The 12913-nt window shown below is 43.7% G+C and overlaps 1 protein-coding gene across 2 annotated transcripts in view; it reads left to right on the top strand.

The window, feature by feature from the left end:
- Positions 1–12913, top strand: part of PLEKHG4B (pleckstrin homology and RhoGEF domain containing G4B) — a 100459-nt gene that overhangs the window by 29582 nt on the left and 57964 nt on the right. For both annotated transcript variants that reach the window (XM_066375330.1, XM_066375320.1), the window contains exon 2: positions 2454–2651. In XM_066375330.1, the coding sequence (XP_066231427.1) occupies positions 2454–2651 (198 nt within the window). The remainder of the gene's footprint in view (positions 1–2453; positions 2652–12913) is intronic.

Raw genomic sequence — 12913 nt, 5'->3', positions numbered from 1 at the left:
AATGATAGACAATTGGATAAAGGAGATGTGGTACTATATACAATGGAATATTACTCAGCCATAAAAAGAATGAGATCCTGTAATTCGTGATAATATAGATGGACATAAAAGGTATAATGCTAAGTGAAATAAATCAGACAAACACTGTATGATCTCACTTATATGTGAAATCTAAAAAGCAAACAAACAAAACAGAAACAGACTAACAGATGCAGAGAACATTTTGATGGTTGCAGATGTGAGGGGGTTGGGGGGCTAGGTGGAAGAGGCGAAGGAATTAAAAAGCACAAATTACCAGTTATAAAAACAGCCATGGGGATGTAAAGTACAGCATAAGGAATATAGTTAAAAATACTGTAATAACTGTATGGTGTCAGATGGGTAGACTTATTGGGTGGTGACTAAACTTATTGGGTGATCATTTCATGAGTAATATAAATATCTAACCACTATTATACACCTGAAACTAATGTAATATTGTATATCAACTATAATTGAATTTCTTTTTAATTTAAAAAAAAAGGCTGGAGACGTTGTTTCGCGTTGGCTTATCCAAGGCCTCCTTACCTTACTTGAACTGGGAGATGGCCTCTTGACCAGCAGACAGCTTCCCTTGGGCAGCTCTTGCCAGACCCAGGCTGTGAGTGGGATGGCTGCACATGGAGTTGGAACAGGAGGAGGGGCACCCCTGGGCCAAGTGTGGGAGCCTAGCCCAGTCACAATGGGAATCGAGAGAAGGAATCGGGAGGCTGGGGCTGCCCTGTGAATGACCGGGACTGCCTCTAGGATCTCAGTGAGCATTGATTCCTCTCTTTCAATGTTGGGCAGTTTTCAGAAGATGAACTAGTGAAATGGAGGCCAGGAGACACACCCATCGGGAAGCTGTTGACTACAGCTAGACACGAGAAGTCAGGACCTTTCCTAAGGGTCTGGAAGAGGAATGGGCATGCATTAGGGCATCTGAGCAGTAGAAGGACATCTCTCCCTGGGAGAGTCCAAAGTTCATATTTCAGTTCCTCCAACATAGGTCATTAAAGACGTGTTCCCCGGGATCACATTCTGCTTCCTTTCTAACAGTCTTGTAGCACAGTTAGCATGTGCTTCAAATTTCTGTAAGGAGCTGCAGAGCTCCTGGACGGTGTTTCCTGTCCCTAACTCAGAACCAGCTCCATTTATTCTCATGGACTGGATGTTTGCTTCTGACTTGGGTGTGATTTGAGTTCTGGGGCATCAGACCACATTGGCATTTTCTGGACAAAAATCAGTGTTTAGAGAATTTCTGTTGACAGGGAGGGCCGGGCGTGGCAAGGCGTGTGTGGAGTGTGCGAGCTCTGAAAGGCGTCTGACCCGCTGCCTTGACGCACTGACTTGGAGGCGGGAGCTGAGCTGGCGCGGGTCTGCCTCTCGTCCTGTGGTTTCTAGAACCTGGACCGCAGCGCACACCTGCCCAGTCTCTGTTTGGCCTGGCTCCTCAGAGTCCACCCACATCAGGCCCAGAGGATCCGCTGTTCATATTCAATTTCCATAAGAAATTATCTGTATGATTTGTTGCTGGTCAGAGGGGTCTCCGATGTAACTGTGGTCCCTTTAAAAATCCACTTGGCAATTTTAACCTCTTTGGCTTTTAACTGTTATTTGTAGCCTTGCATTTCTTTTCCAAACAAATGAACCTTGTGATATTTCCTCAGGAAATGTTACATCTAAAAATAGCATTAAACCTCTTTTTTTTTTTTAATCTAAAAGCATTCCATCTTTACATAAAGGCATGTTGCACCAACAATGTAAAGTGGAATTAGGTACTAGTGATCCTAATTTCAGAATGACTAAAAGGGCACAGTTCTGTGATTTTTATGAAAAGGCCCTACTGGTTTCTATTTAAAATTTTTAAATAGTCACCAGTACAATTAAAACATATTTGCTGTGGATAAACTTATTTCTGAGCATAAAATGGCGTGCGGACCTACTCTGTTCTCCCCGCAGGCCCCTCCCCCATTCCAGGTGCAGACTCGGGGGGGGGGGGGGCAGGGATGGGGAAAGCACCCTGAGAAATTCCACATGCTCCATGGAAGATCCTAAAGTGTAGCATTTACGGTATATATTTCAGGATTTGATGAGATGGAACCAATGCCAAATCTAAACTTAATTGTGCCTCATGTGATAACAGTGGGAGCCCTCACATACAAAGTGTTATTTAGAGTTGCCATAGTAAGCAGAGGTCTCAAGTCTACCTAATGCAGCTGTGGGCACTTCCTCAGTGTGCTACTGCTGTGTGACAACATGAAGGACAAGCAGATGGTCCCCAACAGGGACTGCCCTCTATGCTGAGGATTCACTTATACCTTCCCTATTTCACAAATGAAATTCAGGAACCCGTGAGTGCCAGCCTGTGAAAGTGTCCACATATGTGTCTTTTTTGGGTATCTAACATTTCTGGATCTTCTTTTCCATTTCAGAGTCTGGAATCCCTCGACACCTACATCCAGAACACACTCTCTGCTCTCTACCCACCATTTGAGGCCACGGCAGCCACGGTGCTCTGGCAGGTGTTCAGTGTGGCCGAGAGGTTTCACGGAGGGGATGGGCTGCGCTGCCTCACTGACTTCCTCATCCCGGCAAAGAGGGCCCTGCAGCTCCTGCAGCACGAAGCCTGTGTGAGTACCTGGCCCAGGGCAGAGCCTGTGTGAGGACCTGTCCCAGGGGCAGAGCCTGTGTGAGTACCTGGCCCAGGGGCAGAACCTGTGTGAGTACCTGTCCCAGGGGCAGAGTCTGTGTGAGTACCTACCTGTCCCAGGGGCAGAGCCTGTGTGAGTACCTACCTGTCCCAGGGGCAGAGCCTGTGTGAGGACCTGTCCTCAGGGGCAGAGCCTGTGTGAGTACCTGTCCCAGGGGCAGAGCCTGTGTGAGGACCTGTCCTCAGGGGCAGAGCCTGTGTGAGGACCTGTCCTCAGGGGCAGAGCCTGTGTGAGGACCTGTCCCAGGGGCAGAGCCTGTGTGAGGACCTGTCCTCAGGGGCAGAGCCTGTGTGAGGACCTGTCCTCAGGGGCAGAGCCTGTGTGAGTACCTGTCCCAGGGGCAGAGCCTGTGTGAGTACCTGTTCTAGGGATCAGAGCCTGTGTGAGTACCTACCTGGCCCAGGGCAGAGCCTGTGTGAGTACCTGTCCCAGGGGCAGAGCCTGTGTGAGGACCTGTCCTCAGGGGCAGAGCCTGTGTGAGTACCTGTCCCAGGGGCAGAGCCTGTGTGAGGACCTGTCCTCAGGGGCAGAGCCTGTGTGAGGACCTGTCCTCAGGGGCAGAGCCTGTGTGAGTACCTACCTGTCCCAGGGGCAGAGCCTGTGTGAGGACCTGTCCTCAGGGGCAGAGCCTGTGTGAGTACCTGTCCCAGGGGCAGAGCCTGTGTGAGGACCTGTCCCAGGGGCAGAGCCTGTGTGAGTACCTGTTCTAGGGATCAGAGCCTGTGTGAGTACCTACCTGGCCCAGGGCAGAGCCTGTGTGAGTACCTGTCCCAGGGGCAGAGCCTGTGTGAGGACCTGTCCCAGGGGCAGAGCCTGTGTGATTACCTACCTGTCCCAGGGGCAGAGCCTGTGTGAGGACCTGTCCTCAGGGGGCAGAGCCTGTGTGAGGACCTGTCCCAGGGGCAGAGCCTGTGTGAGTACCTGGCCCAGGGGCAGAGCCTGTGTGAGGACCTGTCCTCAGGGGCAGAGCCTGTGTGAGGACCTGTCCTCAGGGGCAGAGCCTGTGTGAGTACCTGTCCCAGGGCAGAGCCTGTGTGAGGACATGTCCCAGGGGCAGAGCCTGTGTGAGTACCTGTTCTAGGGATCAGAGCCTGTGTGAGTACCTGTCCCAGGGGGCAGAGCCTGTGTGAGTACCTGTTCTAGGGATCAGAGCCTGTGTGAGTACCTACCTGGCCCAGGGCAGAGCCTGTGTGAGTACCTGTCCCAGGGGCAGAGCCTGTGTGAGTACCTGTCCCAGGGGGCAGAGCCTGTGTGAGTACCTGTCCTCAGGGGCAGAGCCTGTGTGAGTACCTGTCCCAGGGGGCAGAGCCTGTGTGAGTACCTGGCCCAGGGCAGAGCCTGTGTGAGGACATGTCCCAGGGGCAGAGCCTGTGTGAGGACCTGTCCCAGGGCAGAGCCTGTATGAGTACCTGGCCCAGGGCAGAGCCTGTAGTAGTACCTGTCCCAGGGGGCAGAGCCTGTGTGAGGACCTGTCCTCAGGGGCAGAGACTGTGTGAGGACCTGTCCCAGGGGCAGAGCCTGTGTGAGTACCTGTCCTCAGGGGCAGAGCCTGTGTGAGGACTCCCTTGCAGAAGGAATCCTATATGAAGACGTCCCCTGCAGGGAACACCTTAACTGTTCTTTACCTGGGAGAAGAGTCAGGCAAAGATGCCTGGTATCTGAAAATACTTAAGATGAGAAAGTGGAATCTTAGAAGCAGGGAAATCCTTTGAAATTAAACCAGGAATTACAACCAACATAATTCAAATGAATATTTGCTGTTTTCTTTTGCGAAGAAAGCTGTGAGGGAATGAAAACAAGAAAGCTGTTGTAACTTCAGCCATGTTTTCATAGAGTTTAAACTCCTAAGTGGAGAAATCTGCCCATTCCTCTCTGCTGGACGGGTCCATCAGGACAGTGCTCATTGCCTTCTTTCTAACTCTGGCTTCACCTTCTCCTCATCCCAAACGATGGGTGAAATGAGACTGTGTGTCCCAGAAGCGACAGTCTCGGGCCTGCCAGGGAGTGTAGCGCCCACTTTGTCTGCAGATACCCACTCTGGTTCCCCCCACTTTCACTAGAGTCTTTGAACAAAGGAAGTCAGTCACACTCCTGAGTAATCATCTCAGAGCCAACTTATTGGAGCAGTTCCAATACATACAAATAAATTCTGCTTAACAAATTTCTTATGTGTTTAGTTTATTTCTTGGGATATTTTTAGTGTAGGTTCTTTTTGAGGCACTGCTGAAACTAATGACAGCCGAGCTGTGGGTGTGTTCCAGAGAGCTGTGGGTGTGTTCCAGTGAGCTGCTGGAAGGATTATGGCTGAATCTTAAAAAACAAGGTCTTTATTTATTAGCACCTTTTATTATTCCATTGATATTGAATTGGGGCTTTTTTTTCTCTCTCTTTTAACTACCATTGGGCTACTTTGATTTGTTAAACTCTTTGAACATCTTTTTGCTGGAATGAGGGTGATAGAGAAATAACCAAGGATGTCCTAGATTTGATTCTTTGTTTCAAGTAGTCTACCCAGAGGGTATTTTCCTTTGAGATGATGTAACTTTTTCACACTGGCATAGGGCAGAAGCAGGGAAAGGTGCCGCTAGCTCGGGGGAGGTACCTCAACACAGAGAACCAAGCTGCTTTAAGTCAGGTCTGAAAAGACCTTCCGCTTTCAAAGACGTGTCTTGAAAAGCTTTTCTGGCCTAATGTTTTGCCTTTTTTCTTCTAAATTTCTTTTTCCTTCCATTTTAACCATGTCATCCCTCCTCAATTAAAAAATTGCCAATATCCGAAAAATCCATATGAATAACATCATCCTTTAATATGGATGCATATTTACAAGTGTTTAATAAGCACAAAATGAAATTTAGAGACAACCTTACTTTGCATATTTCTATTGCTGTTGCTTTTTACTTTTTAACAAAGAACATAAAATTTGATTATAACATAGGAGAAAATGAACTTATCCTAACAACGACTATAAACATATTTTAGTTAATATAAATTCAATGCCATTTTTATTCATTTACCCACTATTGTCAATGTGGCTTGTAAATCAATAATTATATTAACTTTAATATTAGTTGTATTAAGCTAATACTTCAATGATCACCAATCTGACATCCCTCTCTAGACAGAAGAAATGCTTAAAACCACTTATTGGCTTACTTATAATTTTGTTTTATCACAAAATGCCTGGAGAAGTGTAAGGAAAAGTAATCAGAAAGATAGAAAAATAAAATGTTTCTACTAAGGGAGGAAAGCAGGAGGAAGAGGAGGTTGGAATAAAGAAAATGAAAGCAAATAGAAGTCCAAAAAGGAGGGAGTAAATGAAACAATGACATGGGAAATAAAAAGTACAATTTTACCTAGTAACAGGTTGAAAGTAAAGTTATTAAAAATGACAGACTAGTAAAATCTAACCAAAAGATAACTGGTATAGCAATAGTCATCACAAAATAAATATAGTAAAAGGCAAAATGCATTGTTAGGGCTAAAGAGGATCATTCAGTAATAGTACTAGTCACAACAAGAAATACATAAGAATCTATAAACACTTGACAACATAATGTGAAAATGTTTGAAGCATAAATTGAAAGGATTACAAGGAATAATTCATAATCATAGTGGGAAATTTTACCTCTCTCTAAAGCAAATAGGATAAGCAAACTACATATTAAGATACTCAACTTGAACACTTCTTTCTCTTCCACTAATGGGCATGCATAGAGAGCCCAATAATTTAAAAAAACACATCCTTCCCAAGTGCACATGGAACATTTTCCAGCTTTAATCAAAATTTGATCAAATTTTGGTCAAATTTTACAATAGGAGAATATACAACTATGTCAAGAATATATACAATTAGAGACTGTTAGAGAACTTCCATGCTTCTTAAGTGTACATGTACATTTACCAGAATTTACCTTTAGCCATAAAGTTAGGATGGATAGCTAAAGACTACGAGACAATACAGCTACAAATCAGTAACAACAACAACAAAATAAACCACCCTTACATTTTGCAAAGTATGACTGTATTCCTATAAATAGATGAAGGGCCAAACAGAGAGCCACAGAGGAAATTGGCAAAACATTTCTTGCTGATAAATAGGTGATTCCTATTTCTAGTTAGGATGCAGAAGTATATGAAAGACCTTTACTTCTGTGTTCCTAAATGAACCAAAAAGAAAACGTTTTCATACCTGGGGTCAGTCACTGCATTTGCAGGGAGCATGAATGGAGGAGCAAGCTGCTAGAGAAGGACCATCTATGCTCAGGTAAAGAGAAGTTGAATTTAAGAAACCTCAGGGCTGACATATCAGATAAGAATCTAAGAGAGCCTTGAATGTAAGGATGATCCTCTTCACTAATCCTAAGCAATTCTCTTACAGGGAATTCTGCTGAGTAAGTGGAGACTGAGAGATGGGGAGAGAAAGCAAAAGGGGATCTCAAAATCTTTTAGTCACGTAGTTTTCAGAGTGGTCCTACAATCATAAAATTTTAGTTATCATAGTTTCAGCATCTCTCAGTTTTATTTTGTTGTTGTTGTTGTTTTGTTTTTTACAGAGACCGAGAGAAAGTCAGAGAGAGGGATAGATAGGGACAGACAGACAGGAACGGAGAGAGATGAGAAGTATCAATCATTAGTTTTTCGTTGCAACACCTTAGTTGTTCATTGATTGCTTTCTCATATGTGCCTTGACCATGGGGCTGCAGCAGACCGAGTAACCCCTTGCTCGAGCCAGCAACTTTGGGTCCAAGCTGGTGAGCTTTTGCTCAAACCAGATGAGCCCACGTTTAAGCCGGCGACCTTGGGGTCTCGAACCTGGGTCCTCTGCATCCCAGTCCGACGCTCTATCCACTGCGCCACTGCCTGGTCAGGCTCAGTATCTCTCAGTTTTGAAGTCCATTGGTGGTTGGTACCAGCTTCCCCTGATGGAGACTTGTAAACTCACGATCAAAGCATTTGAAACCAGAGGTAAATTGAAATTAATTAAAGCTTAACTACAGCCCACCTAATTCAAATTTTATAAGATATCCCTTGTGGCCAAGAGAGTCTGGGGCTGCTGAGCTGGAAAGTGGAGAAGTATCTCACTAACCTCCTGGAGCTTAAACTTCAAGGCTCTGCTAGAGTTTAAGACCCTAACCCACCCAAACTAGCTTTATTTCTAAATTCTTTAAACTGATAAACCCCTCATCTTAGCTTCCTAACAGGAAAGAGAATTTCCTCTTTTAAAAAATCATCTGCTTTAGACAAAGTTTCTGGCATAAAATTTTAGAAGTATAAGATGTGTAAAGGCACCAGATTATTAACCCATAAACAAGAGGAAAATTTGTCAGTAGAAACAGACTCAGACTAGCCGGGTTTGGAATTATCAGGCACAGACTTTTTAAAACTTATGATAAGCATATTAAATAACCTGCATGTAAATAAGGGAGAACTGGTTGAAGAGATGGAGAATTTCAGAAAAGATTTGGAAACTATTAAAAAACAAAACAAAATGAAAATCTTAGAACTAAAGTATACATTATCTGCAGTTTAAAAAACTTACTGGATGGGATTAATGTAGATTGGACACCACAAAGGAAAGGATATATGAATTTGAAGACAATCCAAAAGAAATCAAATAAATGGAAACACAGGGAGAAAAGAGAATGGGGGGATATGAGCAAGGCTTCATTAACCTGTAAGAGTATCAAGCAATCCAACTTATGTGTAACTGGATTCCCAGAAGGGGAGGAGTGAGAAAATAAGGTAGAAAGAAGCATTGAAAGAAATATTATTGGGTCTGAGTGATGGTAGCACAGTGGATAAAGTGTTGACACTGAACACTTTTGAAGCCTGGAGGTTCCTGACTCTGAGCCTGGACTCATCAGTATGGGGTCACTGGCTTGAGCAGGGGAATTGTCCATACTATCCCAAAGCTCACCAGCTTGAGCCCAAATGTTGCTGGCATGAAAAACCCAAGGTTGCTGGCTTGAGCAAGGGTACACTGGCTCACCCCAGTCAAGGCACATACAAGAAGCAGTTAGCGTACAACTAAAGTGAAAGCAACTACAAGTTGATGCTTCTCACCCCCTCTCCCTTTTCCTGTCTCTGTCTCTGTCTCTCAAACAAAAATATATTGTTGGGAAATTTTTCAATTTGTTAAAAAACAGCAACCCATAGATCCAGGAAGCTCATCAAATGCAGAACAGGATAAATGTGTATACAAAAAAAAACAACCCTAAAACCTCACTTAGATACATTGTAATTAAACTGCTGAATACCAGTCATAAAGAGAAAATCTTAAAAGCCAACGGAGAAAAAAGATACATCACATACAGGGGGCAGCAACAGGAATGATGGTGACTTTTCATCAGAAACTTTGGATCTGAGCCTGACCAGGTGGTGGATCAGTGGATAGAGTGTCAGCCTGGGACACTGAGGACCCAAGTTCAAAACCCTGAGGTCGCTGGCTAGAGTGTGTCTCATCCAGCTTGAGCTTGGGCTCACCAACTTGAGCATGGGGTTGCTGATTTGAGCCATAGAAATGATGTCATGGTTGTTGGCTTGAGCCCAAAGGTTGCTGGCTTGAGCAAGGGGTCACTGGGTCAGAAGGAGCCCTCTTGCCCCAGTCCAGGCACATATGAGAAGCAATCAATGAACAACAAAAGTGGTGCAAGCCCTGGCCGGTTGGCTCAGTGTTAGAGCGTTGGCCTGGCGTGCAGAAGTCCCGGGTTCGATTCCCGGCCAGGGCACACAGGAGAAGTGCCCATTTGCTTCTCCACCCCTCGCCCTCTCCTTTCTCTCTTTCTCTCTCTTCCCCTCCCGCAGCCGAGGCTCCATTGAAGCAAAGATGGCCCAGGCGCTGGGGATGGCTCCTTGGCCTCTGCCCCAGGCGCTAGAGTGGCTCTGGTCGCAACAGAGCAACGCCCCCTGGTGGGCAGAGCGTCGCCCCTGGTGGGCGTGCCGGATGGATCCCGGTCGGGCGCATGCGGGGTCTGTCTGACTGTCTCTCTCCGTTTCCAGCTTCAGAAAAATACAAAAAAAAAAAAAAAAGTGGTGCAATTATGAGTTGATGCTTCTCATCTTTCTCCCTTCCTGTCTGTCTGTTCCCACCCCTCTTCTCTCCCTCCTTTGCTGGGGAAAAAAAAAAAAAAGGCAGCATTGGCTCTGAATAGACAATGGGAAAATATCTTTAAATGTTGAACAGGAAAAAAAATGGTCAACCTAATATTTTATATTCAGCAAAAATATCTTTCAAAAGTGAAGATAAAATAATGACATTTTCAGATAAATAAAAATGAACTAGCAGAGCTACAATACAAGAAATGTTGAAGGGGGTCTTTAGGCTGAGGGAAGTGGTACTAGATAGAAGCTCAGATCTACAGTAAGAAATGAGAGCACAAGAAATGAAGAGCACAGTAATATATGAGTAAGTGTGACTTTCTTAAAAATTAACGTCTGTTTAGAACAATATATTTTGCGATCTTTAGAAATAAAACATACGGCCTGACCTGTGGTGGCGCAGTGGATAAAGCGTCGACCTGGAAATGCTGAGGTCACAGGTTCAAAACCCTAGGCTTGCCTGGTCAAGGCACATATGGGAGTTGATGCTTCCAGCTCCTCCCCCCTGTCTCCCTGTCTCTCTCTCTTCTCTCTCTCTCTGTCTCTCTCTCTCTCTCTCCTTCTCTCTCCTCTCTAAAATGAATAAATAAAAAATAATAAAAAAAAAAAGAATCCTCAGGGAGTATCTTTAAAAAGAAAGAAAAAAAAAGAAAAAGAAATAAAACATACGACAATAGTACAAAGTATAGGAGGGAGTAAATTGAATTATATTAGTGTAAGGTTCTTTTATTGTTTTTAAATAATAAAATATTGAAGGTAGACTGACAATTTACAGATGCATATTGTAATATTGAGAGCAACCACTTCACACAGAATATAACTAAAAATTAAATAGAGGAGATAAATAGAATCCAAAAAATAGAAGAGAGGATAAAAGGAACAAAGAACAGATATGACCATAGAAATTACATGCCAAGATGATAGATTTAATGCAACCATGTTAATAATTATATTAAATGTAGTTAAATGAACTGACATTTCAAGTAAAAGGCAGAGATTGCCAGATTGGAAAAAGGCAAGACCAGTGAGAGCTGGTTATAAGAAATGCCCTTTAAATATAAGTGCATACAAAGGATGAAAGTAAAAGAATGGAAGAAGCTATACCTCAAGTTAGATTTCAGACCATGAGTATCACCAACGAGAAAGAGGGACAGGACATTTCATTAATGATTAATGGCCCAGTTTATCATCAAGGTACCTAATAATAGAGCTTCAAAACACAAAACCAAACAAATACAACACTAAATGGAGATACTCATACTCCTCTCTCAGCAGCTAATAGAACAGTTAGTAAAAGAAAAAAAGAAAAAATCAGTGGGGATATGAAAGAGCTGACCAACAGTATAAACAAAGTGACCTTTTTGACATTTATAGAACATTACATCCAGCTAGTGCAGAATACACACTCCTTTCCCATGCACATGACATTTTTCAAGATAAATCACATACTGTAGATCATTAAAAAACAAAGTTACAATTAATTTTAAAGGACAGAAATACAGAATAATTTTTTCTAATCACAATGGTATTAAATCACAACTAAGTAACAAAAAATATTACTAGAAACTCCTAACATACTTGGAAATTAAATAACCTATTTCTAAATAATGCATGGGTGAAAAAAAATTACAAGGAAAATTATTGGAACTGAATTAAAAGGAAACACAACATGTAGAAGTTTTTATATAGACTTAATGTTTATAGTATAATATATACCATATTTCCCCATGTATAAGACCCTCTCATATATAAGATGCACCTTAATTTTGGGGCCTGAAATTTGAAAAAAAAATGTATTACATAAAGTTATTGAACTCAATTTTTTTTTTTTATATTTTTCTGAAGTTGGAAACAGGGAGGCAGTCAGACAGACTCCCGCATGCGCCCGACCGGATCCACCCGGCATGCCCACCAAGGGGCGATGCTCTGCCCATCTGGGGCATCGCTCTGCCGCAATCAGAGCCATTCTAGCGCCTGAGGCAGAGGCCACAGAGCCATCCTCAGCGCCTGGACAACTTTGCTCCATTGGAGCCTTGGCTGCAGGAGGGGAAGAGAGAGACAGAGAGGAAGGAGAGGGGGAGGGGTGGAGAAGCAGATGGGCGCTTCTCCTGTGAGCCCTAGCTGGGAATCGAACCTGGGACTCCTGCACGCCAGGCCAACGCTCTACCATTGAGCTAACCGGCCAGGGCCTCAATTTTTATTCATCATAAAATTCATACAACACCTTATCTGCACAAAACAGGAAATATGAGTAAAAAAAAAAAATCTACAACCACTGTATAAGATGCACCCAGTTTTTAGACCCCAAATTTTTAGAAAAGGTATACATCTTATACATGGGGAATACGGTAGTTTTAGGGGGAGTTTAATATTAATTATCGAGACTCCTGGCCAGGGCATACAGAAGAAGTGCCCATCTGCTTCTCCACCCTTCCCCCTCTCCTTTCTGTTTCTCTCTCTGTTCTCTCTCTCTCTTTCTCTCTCTCTCTCTCTTCTCCTCCCCTTCTGCAGCCATGGCTTGATTAGAGTGAGTTGCCATAGGCTCTGAGGATAGCTCCATGGCATTCTCTTCAGGTGCTAAAAATGGCTTTGGTTGCGACAGAGCAACACCCCAGGTGGGTAGAACATCACAGCCTAGTGGGCTTGCTGGGTGGATCCCAGTTGGGGCACATGTGGGAGTCTATTTCTGCCTCTACTCCTCTCACTAAATAAAAAATTAAAAAAAAAATTAATTATCTATATTGCCATCTTAAGAAGCTAGGCGAAGCCCTGGTTAGATAGGTGGTTGCCTGGAGCATTGTCCCAAAGCACAGAGGTTGCCGGTTCAGCCCCCAGTCAGGGCACATACAACAGTAGACCGATGTTCCTGTCTCTTTCTCTCTCTCTCTCTCTCTCTCTCTCTCTCTCTCTTTCTCTCTCTTTCTATCTTCTTCCCCCTACCTCCCTCCCTTCCTCTCTTACTAAAATTAATAATTAAAAAAAACACGCCAGAACAAGAAGAGCTAATTAAACCCAATTTAATTAAAACCCAAAACCGATTTTGAGTACAAAAATAAAGAAGGTGCTTTTTCTGAGGAAATAAA

This window comes from Saccopteryx leptura, chromosome 1 (assembly GCF_036850995.1).
Source record: "Saccopteryx leptura isolate mSacLep1 chromosome 1, mSacLep1_pri_phased_curated, whole genome shotgun sequence".
Lineage (NCBI taxonomy): Eukaryota > Metazoa > Chordata > Mammalia > Chiroptera > Emballonuridae > Saccopteryx > Saccopteryx leptura.
The sequence above is the reverse complement of the archived record's forward strand: the minus strand, read 5'-3'. Positions and strand labels throughout refer to the sequence as shown.